General features: G+C 27.0%; 2 protein-coding genes across 4 annotated transcripts in view; one reads left to right on the forward strand and one right to left on the reverse strand.

The window, feature by feature from the left end:
* The first annotated feature begins 5,981 nt into the window (after window positions 1-5,981).
* LOC141528404 (uncharacterized) lies at window positions 5,982-7,353 on the forward strand. The gene is made up of 2 exons (XM_074244453.1): window positions 5,982-6,363; window positions 6,448-7,353. Exon 2 carries the CDS (start codon window positions 6,676-6,678, stop codon window positions 7,351-7,353), a length of 678 nt encoding a protein of 225 aa, XP_074100554.1. The 5' UTR covers window positions 5,982-6,363; window positions 6,448-6,675.
* An 891-nt stretch (window positions 7,354-8,244) lies between these two features.
* The window catches only part of LOC141528481 (cytotoxic granule associated RNA binding protein TIA1-like), a 47,911-nt gene continuing 38,861 nt past the window's right edge, over window positions 8,245-17,294 (reverse strand). The window contains exons 5-9 of one of the 3 annotated variants that reach the window (XM_074244551.1): window positions 16,778-16,958; window positions 13,669-13,798; window positions 11,958-12,205; window positions 11,062-11,242; window positions 8,245-8,382 (exon numbers count right to left, since the gene is read on the reverse strand). In XM_074244551.1, the coding sequence (XP_074100652.1) occupies window positions 8,341-8,382; window positions 11,062-11,242; window positions 11,958-12,205; window positions 13,669-13,798; window positions 16,778-16,958 (782 nt within the window). In that variant the 3' untranslated portion in view covers window positions 8,245-8,340. Of the gene's footprint in view, window positions 8,405-8,646; window positions 8,735-11,061; window positions 11,243-11,957; window positions 12,206-13,668; window positions 13,799-16,777; window positions 16,959-17,294 lie in introns of those variants that run through there. The other 2 variants (XM_074244552.1, XM_074244553.1) reach the window with 2 other exon arrangements.

Below are 17,294 nucleotides of genomic sequence, written 5' to 3' on the forward strand. Positions count from 1 at the left end.
TATCAATATCAATGTATTGATTTAATTATTTATAACTATATTTATATATTTATATCATTTCTGTAGGTTGAAGTTATGAAATTTATATTTTTGTTAAATTATTTATTCATTTTTTGCTTTTTTTTATCATAATATTTTTTTCAATTTTTTTTTACACATAGTTACGCTAATTTAATGCAGTGCTCTGTTATCTATCTATATATATATATATATATATATATATATATATATATATATATATATATATATATATATATATATATATATATATATATGTATGCATATGTATATATTTGTATACATACATACATATATATATATTAGTCGGTTTTACACAGGTGTGCGTGCGTTATTTTGATTATTGACTCCATTTAATGTACTGCTATCAAACAATACTAATTAACTATTCTAAATTATCATAATGAAATTATTTTTAACAAATAAATACCATCACTTAAATTAATTCACATATCACATCCTTTATTTGGTCAATAAAAGTCTTAACATGTATCAATTATAAAATAATAATAATAATTCATCATTTCCGAGATCATAGAAAATATTCGACTAGAGGTTTAAATAATAATAAAAATACAATACTTGTTTTGATATAAATTTTTAAGTTAACAAAGGCAGTAGTACATTTATGGAATTTTTATTATGTATGTGCGCATATATGAGTATAATTATTACTCAGTCAGTTTATTTAATGCGCGGCAATGTTTGTCTTAGATTATTAATAAGATTAGGTGCCATTTATCAACATTATGTTATGTTATTTATTATTATTTTTTTTAATATTATTTACCGTCTAAGTTCTAGGGCAATTATTTTTATTTCTATTGCTGTTCCACAATTATTCTACATAGGTGCATAGTGTGGATACTGTGCATATTTATTCATAGTTATTATTATTATTATTATTGTTATTATTATCTTTATCATTATTATTAAAATTATTATATGGGCCCCACATAAGGGTTGATGTATATCATTATTATCACCAGTTAATAGGATATAATTGAATCTTATTTTAAATTTTCCTAGTGTCATTATTATTATTATTTTTTTTTCTTTTCAAGTTTTTTACACAAAGACTATCCTTTATGATTTAATATTGTATATTTTGATCGTTTCTCATTGTTTATTTATTTATTTTTTTTTTTTAAATGTTTTTACATAATAATTATCATAGTAATAATTATAAATTTTTATTATCATAGCTATCATTTTTAGCATATACGGTAATTAAATAATGTACTTACAGATAAACTATCTAGCATTCCGATTAAAACGGCATCAATTTGTTCCTTATCATCGTCTTCACATTCTAATCGCTTTATTCGTTATCTATTTAGTATTACTCTAAAATCAAATTTTGTTGCTCCTCCTTCCTCCACTGCACTTGTGTCACTAATCTATTAAGAGTTTCAATGCTAATTACATTTTATCATATCATACATGTACATATACATATATATATATATATATATATATATATATATATATATATATATATATATATATATATAGCATAATATAGATTTTATCTATATATATTCTATATATATCATATACTCGCTAACTAAAATTGACGCAATTCCGGAATTTAGTCAAGATATTATGGAGATGAAAATACCATTCCCGTTTACGATCAGTTGCTTAAATTTTATTTAATTGGTTCGCATGGTCGCCGCTAGGTGACGGACAATTAGAAATTCTCTCTTATGCAGACCGGATTGCTCAAAGTATTTATTTCGAAATAATTTTTTTGGTTTTTTTATTCGTAAAAACAATACTTCAAGTCTTGGAATTTCGATTGTTGTTAATTTATCCACAAATAAACTTTCGATGTTTTTTATTTTTCGGACTAAAGTTGATCGTCAAAAAAAAAAAAATAAAAATTAACGAATGCGCTTGATCATACACTGGATGGTATTTGTCTTAAGCACCATATATATATATATATATATATATATATATATATATATATTTGATAAATATTGAATTATTGCATAAATATCTCGACTCTATTCCTAAATTGTAGCAATTGAATATTTTATTACTTTTTTTTTTTTTGTTATGTATATATATTTTTTTTTAATTATTTTTTCATTCATTTATTTCAATATATATATATATTTTTTTGGTTGAGTCCTCATCATAATGATACGACAATACCTATGTTTCATTATATATATATGGTAAAAATGGGAGACGGGAAACGAGGTTATAGCCGAGGAAGCTGATCGAAAAAACTGAAATTTTAATTTTAAAAAATTGAACTCATTCTCTAAATCAATACAATAATACAATACAATACAATACCAGGCGAAAATAATTAGAGAGAAAAAAAAATGATTAAAATAATTATCAAGCACACTGGAGATGGGAAGTTGGTGTAAGCGTTAAAAATCCATCAACTAATTAATAATAACAATTAAAAAAAAATGACCTTTTCAAAAGTAATGTACAGGATACGTTAACATCACATCAACGCTTTTAATTAATTTAATTAACTATTGGACTGTTAAAATTTTTATACAATTTAGAGATTGCTCATCATATAAGCTTATTATTATTACTTATTATTATATATTTATAATTTATAATAATAATAATAATTATAATCGTGATCCATTATCTAGACGTGTGTATTAGACAAATAACACACACGTAATTTCATTTTTCAAATTACCAATCTACTAATTTGATATATATGTATACAATGTATACAATGAAATCTCCCGTATCTCTCGACTTGTTCCCATCTCACCGCATTTTTATAAAATTTTTTTTCTATGTATTTTTTAATATTTTTACCTAACTAATAATTTACATCATTTTATTAATTAATTTACTCAATTAATTCATTACTTTTATTTTTAAATATATATATTTATATATATTCACGTCATTATCAATACTTTTTTTTTTCTTTTAATTTTTATCATTTTCGGACGCAGTTTCGCGGTACTCGGATAATAAACCCCTTGTTTTTAACTCGGGACCCAGAAGCACCGTACACTAAACTATTTACCTACATTACACTTAAAACTTACATATTATATCATATTATCAATTAGTTAATTGATATATTAATATATACTTGCATTAATTTTTTAAAATTAATCCTTTGTTTATAATAATAATAATTATAATTATAATAATGCACCCGTATATGCATGCACTTAGCTAATCAATCACTGATTCACTTTATTCCCTTTCTTCTTGTTTTTAATGTTTATCTACTGATAAATTGGATAATAGATATTTATTTTTTTTTCTTTCATTCATTTATTTATCATCATTATTTTAATTTTTAACGACTCATGTTCCACGTTTGTCATGACCTTATTAAGGCTTCTCGGTTTTAGTTTAGTTATGTACGTTTACGATAGAGAGATCTAAATTTAATATTAATATTCGTTGATTCGTATTTTGTTATTTTAGTTTTGATAAAACTAATTAAATATTTTAAAAACAATTTTCGAAACTTAAAATTCAATGAACAATAGCATTATTTACACCTAATCCTCGATCAATTTTTCATATCACATTCATTCGTATAATTCAAAACTTCGAAGCAACACTAATCACCAAAAAATCAACATAACTACCCCCAATGCGGTGATTTTTTTTTTTTTAACAAAAATAAAAAACAAATTAATTTTTTTTTTATAGAATTACAATTGTACGTTTATATTCGATGTACATTGTCAACGTTATTTTTATTATTTAATTAATAGTATTCATTAATTATTTTTATTATTAAAACCCCCGATTGTTTAATGAGTTGTTGTTATTGTTGTTCTATAATTCTGTAAAAAAAAAAAAAAAAAAAAAAAAAAAAAAAAAAAAACTACTCAAATAAATCATAATTCATTGTTATATGTTATATTTATAATATATGTTATGTGTATTATATATATATGCATGGAAATAAAAATCCTCGTCGACGGGAAGTAATAATCCGTGTATACAAAAATGACGTCACTACAGGCAATTTATTAACACGCATACATATACCGCGATGATAAAACGTCATTTGTGATATTAAGATAAATGTTTGTTTAACAATGTTATATACTGTCAATAATTTTTATTTATTTTTTTTTTTTTGACAATATGTGGTTTGACATCTCGATGTATCGATATATCCATCGGTTGGACATTTTTTTATTATTATTATTTTTATTTTTATTTATTATTATTATTTATCGTTATTATTAATTTATTATTATTATTATAATTATTATTATTATTAATATTAATATTATTAATATCCTAGTGCGCATTTTACATACAACAATCTCCAACGATGACTTGTGCGCTATTATTGTTTTGGAATTTTAAAATATCCAAAACAGCTTTGTTGGGAGTTTATCATTATCACCAAATGACAAATTTTTTATTTTATTTTTTTTAAAAATTTTTTAAAACAAACAAATAATTATCTAACACACTAGGTTCTCTAGGTTCTTCACTCTTCAAATAAAAATTTTTTTTATAAGTATTATTATTATTATTATTATTATTATTATTATTATGATTATTATTATTATTATATTTGTTTAAAACTGTATAGTAGGATTCTGTAATCGGGTTTTTATTTTGTCGACGTACAAACTACCGATACAAAAATAATGGAGATATTTAACGTGAATGATCACGTAAATATAAATCCACATTGACTAGTAATCATGATCAAATAATTTACACGCAGCTTCGTCGATTATTTTATTAAGTACAACAGACATCCTCAATATGTTTTGGATGATTCAATAAATATAAATATATATTCATACATACATACATACATACATACATAATATATATATATATATATATATATATATATATATATATATATATATATATATATATATATATATATATATATATGCATCACATCTATCTATTGAATTTTATAATGTATTGATGGATTACCCGTACACGATTGATTGCTAAATTCATGTTTTGGTTGTTGTTATTATGCATTTAAATATCCACATATATATTATATATATATATATTATGCATAAATCATGTTATAAATTAGTTTAATATCACTTACTTAAACAAAGCAGCGGTAGACAACAGGGTCAGATAACTGGGCGATAATTAAAATTTAATTTTGATTACGACACGGTGATTTTTTTTTTAATAAATCCAAAACAATTGGTCAGTGTTGTTCCCTTTTCCTTTAAGGGGGATAGCCACTGTAAAATTTCGGAAAAAAAATTTTTTTTTTTTTTTCATTAAACTGAAGTTTATATATTCAAAATTATGTATTTCAAATTTTATAGAAAAATTCCGAATAGTTTTCGAGTTATAGTCATTTTTATAAGAGCACGTCGATTGACCGTTTTACGCGCGGCGCTTCGACGAAAACGTCGCCTGCTCGCTCCGTCTTTGATTCGTACGGGTTGGCGATTGTTTTCCCTCACGATTGTCAACCGTTACAATTATTTGACTTTTAACGTATATTTTTTCTTATTGTTGAGATACTGTACCTCATAGTTTAGTTGTTTTGTATGAATACACACTCGTTCTTTAATTTATTGAGTTTCTTAGTGTACTCGTTATTGTTTACTTACTTATTTTTTTAAATCTTCTGATCTTTTTTTTTTGTTTATTTAACAAAAAAATTTGTTAAATAATGGATCGTAAACAAAGTAAAGTTATTAAAAACGAAAGAAAACTGCCAAACGACAGGAAAAATTTAATCGACCGCTCAACAGATATGAAACTGAAAAAATACTGGCTCTCAACGACGTGATAGTGCTTCCAAGAGGAAATTATCACAAAAATCTGATTGTATAATTGATTCGAGTATTAGCTACAAAATTATAAATTTTTTTCGATATTTAATTTACTAAGTGGCTGTGTATCGTGTAAAAAGTGTGGTGGTGATGTAAACTTTACTGAGACAAGTATTCGAGGATTAGGTTTTAAACTAGTTGTGAATTGCAAAAATGTGATCCAGTTTTGATAAATTCATGTCCACTCATCAAGAATGCGTATGAAATTAATCGCCGTTTCATCTTTGCAATGCGGATAATTAGTATTGGGTTATCTGGAGCTGAAAGATTTTGTGCTTTCATGGATTTACCACGACCAATGTTCCATAGCTTTTACGATCGTCTGGTCACACAAATCAGAAATGCAGCTAGAAACTGTTGTGATTTAGTGTTGAAAAAAGCTGCTAAAGAAGAAATCCAAGAAACCTGCAAGCATTTAAAATCCAATGACATTCCTGGAATTTCTGTCTCCGGTGACGGTAGTTGGAAGAAAAGAGGGTTTAAATCTTCATTTGGTATATCTTCTCTAATTGGTTACTTCACTGGCAAAATCGTAGATGTAAGTATGAAATCCAGTTATTGTAAGATGTGTGCGCTAATGAGCTCAAAAAAGGAACAGCTGAATACGATCAATTTATGCAAGACCATGCTCTAGACTGTCCAATAAACCATGAAAATTCTTCTGGACAAATGGAGGTAGATGGAATAAAAGAGATGTTTATGCGATCAGAGTTATTACATAACGTTAAGTATGTAAACTATATAGGTGATGGTGACACTAAAACGTATAAAAATATTTGTGATGCTAAACCGTATGGGGACATGGTGAAGATAAAAAAAAAAGGAATGTATTAATCACGTGCAAAAACGAATGGGCAGTCGACTAAGGGCTTTGAAGAAGCAACGAACTAACAAGAAGACAAAAACAGGAAAAGAAGAAAATACACAGAAAAGTTTAGGTGGGAAAGGTCGATTAACGGACAAAGCAATTAATGAATTTACAAAGTATTATGGTTTAGCAATCAGACGTCATTCTAATGATGTTGATGAGATGTATAATGCTATTTGGCAAACATTTTATCACAAGTTTTCATCACCCGAAGATCCGCAGCATTTTCTTTGTCCTGAAGGTGCAAATTCGTGGTGTCAATTTCAAAAAGCTGTGGCAACAAATACTTTGGACTCATTAGTTGAAAAACCACCACTTCCTGCAGATATTGCGGAAGCTTTAATACCGATTTATGAAGATCTATCGAATCCAGAGTTATTGGAACGATGTGTCGGTGGGTTTACACAAAATAATAATGAAAGCTTCAATGCATTAGTGTGGCAGCTCGCCCCAAAAACAAATTCTTCTTGTTCCCTTATTGTTGAAATAGCTTTATATATTTCAACAATTACATTCAATGATGGGGCTCTAGCAACTCTGAAGATATTAGAGAATCTCGATGTTAAAGTAGGACCAACACTCTACTCATACTGCGCTGAGCGCGACGCTACTCGGGTTAAAGCTGCTGAAAGCCGCATGGAAACGGCCAGTAAAAAATAAAAAAGTCAAGGTCAATACTAAAGATAAGGAGGAAGAACCCTCATATGGCCCAGGACTTGATAGTTTGATGTGAGTATGAATATTTTGTGAGACTAGATTTTAAAGTTGCGAGAATCTTCTTAAAACTTTACTCGCGTTTTTCTCAAAACGACTTTTTCAAACTTTCCGGTACTGTAACTTTCGTAAATATGAACCGATTCTCAATTTTTTTGTTTCCCCGTATTCGTCTACTTAGTGGCTATCGTCGCACGTAGGGGATTTTGAAAATTTTAATTTTTAAGATTTTTAAGGCTGTTTGAGTCCAAAAAATGAGGAAAAAGACGAAAAAATTTTCAATATGGCGCCATTTTTTCTCAAATCAAAATTTTCAAAATCCCCTACGTGCGACGATAGCGACATTCCTATAGATTAAAATGCCGTTTGGTTTTTTTGTTTCAGATAATCCGTTTTTGAGTTACAGTACCGGCAATGGAGGGGGAAATTTTTTTGGTGCTCTACAAAAATGTTTATAACTTTGTGATAACAAAATATTTTTGAATAAAAATTTAGGAGAATTATCCTCAACATATACTTTATAAAACAAAAAAAACCCGATCCCCAAATTCCTTTATTATCCTAGTAAAAAAAATTCCCGAAAATTGCCTATTTTTTCCAGCGTCACAGTGGCTATCCCCCTTAATATAATTTTTAAATTTATTAAAACAACGCACAGCAGTTTTAGATTTTAGCTATTGGTATGTCATATGGCATATGGAATATTGGTAATAATTGTTATTTTTTATTTTAATTAGCGGTCGTTGGTAATAACTGAGTAATTGTTAACCGATACTGATAGATACAGATACTGTTACATCCCATAAATTTTAGCTGATCATGGTGTTCTTATTGTTGTGCTTTTGATGCAGACGATGCTAGTGGTAAGAGGATAGTTGTTGCTATAGGTGATTGTTGCTCCTGTTGGTGAATTGCTTGGATGCTTCTTTACCATCACACTAGAAGACTAGGTGTCAGCCAATCCTCATCCGCTAGCTGAACCGCAACCAAGAACACACTTTACCATTTGAACATACAAACGATAATTCAGTTGTTTTAATTTTTTTTCATGATCGTACTGTTAACAGGTCATTATTACATGCTGATAATTTTATGGTAATTTTTTTTTTTTTTTTCATTATATAATTGAATTAAATAGCACGATTTAACAATTCTGAATCCTTCAACCGGTTTAAATCCTTCGTGAACAGTTGAATCGATTTTATAAACCTTTACGTTTCCAGAACTTTGGCGAATAATTTTTTTGGCAACTTGCCTTATCTTTTTGCTCGCGGAGATTATTTTTTTACTTGAAATTAAACTACAGTTCCGAGTGAGCCAGGACCATCTGATTGAAAAATAAAAGAGTGAGCATTAATTGTTTTTTTAGTTTTTTATTTTTTTGGAAATTTCAATCAAGTGATATTTTTAATCAAAAGAATTGAAGGATTGAAATTTTTTGTGGAAAATAACATTTTAGTCAAATTTATTAATAGTTTCGACGGACAAAATTTTTTAATTTAGGTTGCATAATCTCTGAATAGTTATCATACACTGTAAAAAATCGGGAGTGAATTTTTGATTCTATCAAACTTAGAAAAGTGGTTATATTAATTTTTAAAATTCTAAATACGCATAATGTAATTTTCGAATGTATAACAATTATTTTTTTATTTTTATTCGATAAACAAATTAAGAATTTATTCTGCGGAGCATTTTTGAAATTAATCTATATTATTAAGAGATTAAACTCATCGAGACCTTTACTTTGAGTACCCACATCAATTTTTCATATATTTTGTATATTTATATATTTATATATATGTATATATGAAAAATATATTAAAATGCATGTGGGTACTCAAATGAAAGCTCTTGATGATTGTAACGTCGGGATGAGCTTAAATCTTAAAAAATCTCAATATTTAAGAAAATACAGTAAGCTTTAACAAAACTCAATAAGTAATTAAGAAAAATTTTAATTATTATAACTCGCGATTCTCGGCAGTCACATAGTGACTGCAGGCTGCTAGTAGTATAAATAAATTCCTTCTTGGAGTGAATTAAATAAATTAAAAATCATCCACTCCGCAATTTTTTGACAGTGTACGTTCAACTAACTTTTTTCTTCTGAATTGGACCCAGAAATGACAACGGTTAATTGAAAAACTTAAGATAAAAAAAGATAAAAAAAAAGAAAAACAAATTATCGACAATAATAATTACCATGAAATTCTCAGCTTGTGTCTATTCTTTATTCTCGAAGTAAAGTATTTAATGGACTTTTAAAAATAGTACTACTGTGGTTGGTATATTTATGTTGGTAATGAGTTTTCTTTATTAATAATTTTTGGTATGCTAATTTAAAAGTTTAAACAAAGTTCACGTGAGTTCTAAACTCATTTTATCAGGAGGTTAGATTGCTCTGTTTAAAGTTTAATATTTTCTGTTCATATTAACCAGTTTTCTCGAGCTGAGCATATGCCACTAGATAAATTCATAGCTTTGTGTAATTATTTTCTTTTATCACCATTATTAAAATATAGATATCTCTTACGGTAGAATTCTAAAATAGAGTTTAATTACTAATAAAAATAGCGGGTTATTTTTAAAAACATTAAAACAATATTTGTACGGTGAAAATAAAACATTCAACCATTCTAGATATTTTTAAGTCACATTAAAAATAATGTAAAAAATTCTCGGTTATTATTACCAGAACCAGGACATTAATTAACCTTTCTCAACGCTCCCAACCTCTGAACCCGAGTTGAGCAAATAAAATAAAAGAAATTTAATTAAAAACCACTTAAAATTACAACAGCTTGATTTATTAATGTCCGTAAGATTGTTGGCAATAACCAATAGTTTTTTTTTTTTGTTTTTTTTTTAATTCGCACACCAGTTAAGGTATACACACTGAAAAAAAAAATAGTTGATTCAAGAGAAATATTTTTTTAAAAATTTCACTTTTGTTTTAAGATATTAAACTTGAATTAATACAAAAATTTCACGAACAGAATTAAAAAAATAAAGAGCTAAGATAAAAAAATTATATTCCCATTAGAAAAATGTTTTTTTTTTTAAATATATGTTGAGATATAAAAAATGTATAATAAATATATTAAATCAAATAGAAAATATACAATCTACATAAAATATGTATACGATACATGTTTACTAGTCAACTTCTAGCATTTCAACATGATTTTATTTTATGAGAGAAAAACTATATTTTACCCAAAAGTTTCTTTTTCTTGATCAAAGATACGCTTGGATGAAGAAACTTTTACTTGAACCAAAAACATAAAATTCTTAACAGCAAAGAAAAATAATAAATTTAGATCTTAAAAATTTTTAAATAAAAAATACGTAAGATGGGATTCGAATCTTTTTTTTTGTTCAAGATTTGTTTACAACTTTTTTTATGATTTTTGAATAAAATCAAACCTAACTAATTTATTTAATTGTTACAGGCTGTCGTTGGTAGCTCTCGGACATACTTCGATCTTTTCATGTTCAAGATAATTATAGTTTTTTTCAAAATAATTGAAATATTTCTCTAGTATCAACTTGCTTTTTTTTTCAGTGTTTAATTAATCTATATAAATATTTCAAATAATTCAAAATGGAACGAAATGAGGAGAAAACTTGTGAAATAACGAGTTGATTTACCTGGAATTGTTGCATAGGATAGGCCATCATTTGTGCGGGTGGAGGTTGAGGTGGAGGTGCAGCCTGCACTCCTGGGGGTGCCGTCACCGTTGTAGCGTGATGAGGTGGTAGTTGAGGTCCACCAGGTAAACCTTGGCCCCATCCAGGTGCAGTACCTGCCGCGTGTACGCCCATCCCCATTCTGAAATCCAATTTTTTAACATTTTATTTTCTTTCTACGTAAAAAAAAAAATCAATATAGAAGTCAACAATTTTTAAGTTATAATAAATATCTTCTAGTATCATCTAGTGAATGATTTTTAATTAAATTAATCCCGAGAAAATTTCACTTTGATTATTAAAGAAGAAATCTCCGAGGAGTAAATTCTTTATTGTTTTTTATTGAATAACAATTAAAAATAGTAGTTTCATACAACAAATAATTTTTAATATTTTAAAAAAATTGCATTAATATTTTTTTTTTAATTTCTGCAAGGAGTATTTTTAAATAAATTTTCTCTACAATAATTTATTCGTTAAAAAATTATAAAAATTAAAACATTAAAATAATTAATTTTATTTAATTAAAGGAAGTAATGTTGATAATTTATTATTTTTAATTTTTTTCATCAAGATTTATCAACAAAATTTTAAAACAAAAAAAAAAATAATCATTGTAAAAATTCGGTTCAATTTTCTAAAGTCAAATTTTTTGGAAAAATATAATTAATATTTACAGAGTTAAACTTTAAATAAATTATTTGAAGAATTTTTTAGTAATTTGACCTACGAAACTTGTTTCAGTTAATTGAAATTTAATTTAGTTAATTTTTTTTACTGGAATTTTTTAGGTTTACACGTAAAAACAGTAATTAAAAACAAAACAAGTTTAAATACAAAATATGAATAATTCGTACCCCATGTACTGAGCCTGTTGATAACCAGCAAATTGACCGTAAGTGTAGCCCTGCATACCCTGGAGGAATCCACCGGCTTGCATCTGAGTTGCCGCCGTTGTCGGATAAGATTGTGGTGGATACCAATACCCCAGTTGACCTGTGCCTCCTACACCACCAACGTTCCCGACACTTCCCACACCCGCGGCGGCAGCGGCAGCCGCAGCCGCAGCCGCTGCATAATATGGATATGTTGTCGAGGAAAGCGCCTGTGTATATGTAAATGATATTTTATTAGTTAATATGATTGTGGAGGAATATACATATACATTAATGAGCTTGTGAGTGTGTCTGTGTGTCTGTGTCTGAGTGTGGAATAGAAATAAATACATTAGAGCAATCACAATCACAATCACAATCACAATCACAATCGAGCATCAGCAATTATTCTATAGCAATTCTACTTCTCATTACTTAACTTTTGAATATCGATGGCCTAATTAGCGAAACCCCCAATACCTTTGTATGCCATTCTATCGGAGTCATTTGGTATTGGCTTAGTAATTAGGCCATCGATATTGAGATTATACGGTTTTAACTTCCTGCTTTTAAAGTTACCAACTTACGAGATTTTAAATCTATTTTTTTTCGTTTCAAGTTATTTCATTTCTTACGGATAAATTATACTAAGTCTTTTATTATCTTAAACAGATTATAAAAAAGGTTCTTTTTATCAGTCTTTAACGATTAAATTATTTGAAAATTTTTTTTCTGATTTAAAATTTATTTAAAAAATTTTACAAATTGAAAAATTTTTTTTTACTAATTTTTAATCCAAACCCTTTCAAGCCTTGAGTATTTAAACTTTATTTGAAGGTATGAAAAAATGAAGAAAACAATTATTTTTCTTTTTAAAGAGTTATTAGTGCGAGACAAAATAATTTTTAATTGAATTACTAATTCTTTAAAAATGATCTTACGCCACCTGACAAGTTTCTGGAGAAAAATGATACAAAAAGCTGTTAGAAAATTAATCAAGTCACTGAAACTAAACTTTCATTCCCAGAAACATTTATCATTAATCATTTTTAATAATAATAATAATAACCATCATAACAATATTTTTCTCTTCAATCAATATTTTAAGAATTATGGTCACTTCAATTTGGTGATTAAATAATGAACGCTACTTAAAATACTGTATCTCCTAAAACACTGGAGTTAGCTCTATAGTATACAAACGTTTTTTGTAGAAAATTTTATAAGCTACAATTTTGGTCTCTTATGATTTTTCAATAAATTTGATATTTCAGGAGTTATAGCCATTTTTTTGGATTAGAAAATAATTCTACATTTAATTTAAAAATTTTTTTTTTTCAAATAATGACAATAATAATAATAATAATAAAAGTTTTATAAAAGAAAAACTTGTTATTAGCAGTAATAGCAGACATAAAAGTAAATGGAAGCATTGAATATATATAGTTGCAATTAATTTATAAATATTTATACATAAATTTATTTATCTCCGGCTTACATACACATGAATATATAAATAGGGGATATATATTCATATTCATGTTTCAAATGGAATGGAATGCACAAACAGGGTGTTTTTATACATACATATACACGTACACATCCACATACATTTATATATAATATAAAATCTATGTAGGTATGAGTATATGTGTAATAGCGATCTAAAATCAAATGCTACTGTAATATTTACCTGTCCGGTTTGCTGAGCGTTGTTTGGATCCCCGCTCTCTTTGCCCCAACTGCACTTAACAGTCTGCCCGTTGATATCCGCGTTGTGAACCGCAACGATTGCGTGTGTTGCTGATTCTTTCGTGGAGAATCTGGAACAAAAAATCAATCACTTTTATACAATTCTTTTATACAATTTAATATTAACTGCCCTTCACTGTTTTTATATTTTATTTTTATTTTTAAAACAAAAAAATAACCACCTAAATTACGTTCCGCTGCTCGCAAATAAAGAAAACAAAAAATTAACATTTAGATTAAACTGTTGAGCTGTTTTTAACAACAAAACATTTTTCCGAATAGCAACACCGCCTTTTCCAGAATAATAATGTTATATAAACTAAAACTATTGTGAACATTTTATTTAATTCGGTCTATTGATTTTATAAACGTTTGAATATCGATCAGTTAATAATCGAGTACTTGATGGGCTAATTATTTTATAATCATTTCATGTTGATTGATAGTGATTCTGATGATGATGATTATTATTATTATTAATTAAACGATCGGTGCTCGGTGCATTAATTACTTCCCGATTGATCGAGTAATTTTTATTGAGAGCTACTATATAATGACGGCCTCTGTTAAGAGACTAACTTTTGTTTTAAAACTATTCAAAGTATTTTTACAAACTTTCAAGTCCTTATTGATCTGTTTGACGTCAGTTCATTACAGCTGATTGATAATCACTGAAACTCAATTTTACTCGATTCGTCTTAATAGTTTACAAGCCTCGGGTTATTTTGAAATTGCCATATTATAGCCACTTGCTTTAGAGAGTTTGAGATTTTGAACTACCTGAAGTTGAAGTTAACTTTTGGGAGTTTCAATGGAACTTTGAGGGAGAATTTTAATTTAACGTTTGAAATTTTAGGTTTTTCTGACAATCATTTGATCGATCTTTAGTGTCTATACGTTGAAGAAAATTTTTTAATCCAGTGATATTATATGAGTGATAATGATAATTACTCCGACCACTATCATCTGTCAAATATAATTAACAAATTGAGCTTTATTATCTTAACAATACAGATTATTACAATTTATAATCAATCAAACCAAATATTCGAGTGACATTTTCCATTTCCCACATGCGGGCTGTATCTATAGCAATTGATTAAAAGTCGTTACTATTATTACAAACTGATTTATACAATTATCAATTCAGTTATTTAATTATCCCGAACAAAATCATCAACATGTTTTTGAATATTCAAACAAATCAACTCGGGATTATGATATGAATAGAACGGTATGAATTTAATTAGTACATCGGTTTCATTAGTCTATTTTATCGTTTATATTCTAATTTTCGCACTATTGCACAACTCATGATGCAAATTACTAATTATAAACTAATATTTAATCAACTTAAAAAATGAATTCTGTCACAAGAACGAGTTTAAATATCAGTGACAAGTTTTGTGTATGTTATCACTCTTATGCAGAGCATTTTTTAGTAAACTTTAAAATAACTTATTTTTTTTAATTTATTAATTTTTAATTAATATAATGATATCCCATACGCCTGAAAATCCAACTTTCTGGCCTTGGGTTGTAATATACAATTAATTAATTTGAACTGAATACTTTAAAGTGAGAGTAAAATTTTCAGAACAATATTTTACTTGAATCAAATATTTTTTTTTTTTTTTTTTTTTTTTTTTCCAATGTAGACGGCTGTCATAACTTACAAGGTTTCTAATCTAATTGTTCTCATTCTTTCAGAAAACAACCACGGCGTTTAAGCGGTTATCCAAGCGTCTCTCCATTGATCAATGTAAGTGTCTTTATTTTTCCATTTATTTACACTCACTAAATTTTTAAATTCTACAAGCTTTTTTATCCACTCATAAAAATTAAAAACTTTCCAATAAAAACAATTCATCTACAAAACCAGTAGCAGACAAAAAAAACAAGGTTTTGATACAAAATTCACTGAAAAACTTGGAAAGAGTTTCCAAGTTTAAAACCCTCGAAAACTCACTACAAATCTGAACACGAATCACGTATCGACTACGGATTGCTGGCAATTATCAATCTCTTCTAATAATTTTTCTCGGAAATTAGAGCAGTTGTTACTCAATAGTTTGGTGAACTTTTCGTAACTATCCTCCATATCTTCTACTTCCATTCCCTTTTTCTATTTTGCACATTAACAATAAGAAGATACTTTTTTGGTAAAGTTTCAAAAAACTTAAAAAATTACACATTGGTCAGATAAAGTTCCAAGCAATGTATCACATTTAATGCATTACCGTATCCATTAGTCAGTAATTTACAACCCGAAACTCTTGTCTTAAATTTAAATTCAAAAACTCTCTAAAGTATTTAATATGATTATTTGGATTTTTATACATTGCAAAAAAATTGAGTGAATTTTTTAATGAATAAAAATTAAACAAATTAAAATAATTAACTTTGTAAATTTTTTACAGTGTTAAAAGTAATTGTATTAAAGAAACAATTTTAGAGTTGGCATTAAAATTTTTTTTAAATTTATTTTTGTTGAATTTCTTTTTTTTTAATAAATTTTTTAGTTATAAAAATAAAAAAAAACTTTGATACGTCTGTTAATTTCAGTATTATCATAAAGTATCGGTATTGATTCCACGATAGCTAAACAATAATTGTAATTACTCACGATATGATAATCATGATTTATTTGATTAAGCGTCGGAGTAGTTATAGACATAATTAACGTACAATTAACACTTGAAATAATCGACATTAATTAGCACGCTTGATAGGAAATATGTTGCATCTTGTACCTGGATCTAAAATTTCGTTTAAATATATGGTGTGATACTCGATGTAATTAAAATAAACACAGATAGTTAAACAAGAGCTGACTGGTTAATATATACATTGTATTCAGCTGAATTACAATTTAATACAATTTAGATCAGATGTATAAGCACTGAAGAGGGTTTATCTTGGTAAATAACTAAAAGGAAACAATGCCGATGTTTTTATATAACACTTTAAAAAGTTAATTATGTTATTGTATAATATGTAAGGCGTTGCAATGAAAATGATTTAGTAAATTAGTAGATAATGATAATCACCTTACAAAAGCGTAACCTTTATCCTTGAAGACCCGAATTTCTTGAATAGAGCCAAATGGTGAGAAGGTTTTCTGCATCAGCTCCTCTGTAAGGCCATTTGTTAAACCACCACAGTAAACTGTGCAGTTAGTTGGACTGCTCTGATTGTACACCTCGTCAAAGGTTAATGGCTTAGCGTTTGCTAAAATTGTCACAAAATGAACAAGTTTAATCCATTAAAACAGTGTATTATTTTCGGTTTTATACAGAATTTCCGAGGGAGCTCAATTCAGTCACTAATTATATATTTTTATTATTATTATTATTTTAATAATAATAATAATACTTTTATATATTAAAGATATAGTTATTATTTTTAGCCCAAGTACCCGATCCGATTTGAGGACTTTTTAATTTTTTATTATTAATTTTTTCACCACATTTTCGGTATGAGATCTCGGGTCAAAATACAATAATTATAAATTTTTGATTTTAAGACAAATTTATTATAGATGTGTAAAGATATAATTATTTACTC

Source organism: Cotesia typhae, unplaced genomic scaffold (assembly GCF_013202065.1).
Source record: "Cotesia typhae breed Kobodo isofemale line unplaced genomic scaffold, CoteBio_Ctyphae contig_43, whole genome shotgun sequence".
Lineage (NCBI taxonomy): Eukaryota > Metazoa > Arthropoda > Insecta > Hymenoptera > Braconidae > Cotesia > Cotesia typhae.

Excerpts from the sequence above, each read along its gene's own strand:
- LOC141528404 (XM_074244453.1), top strand. The coding sequence starts at position 6,676 with ATGGGCAGTCGACTAAGGGCTTTGAAGAAGCAACGAACTAACAAGAAG.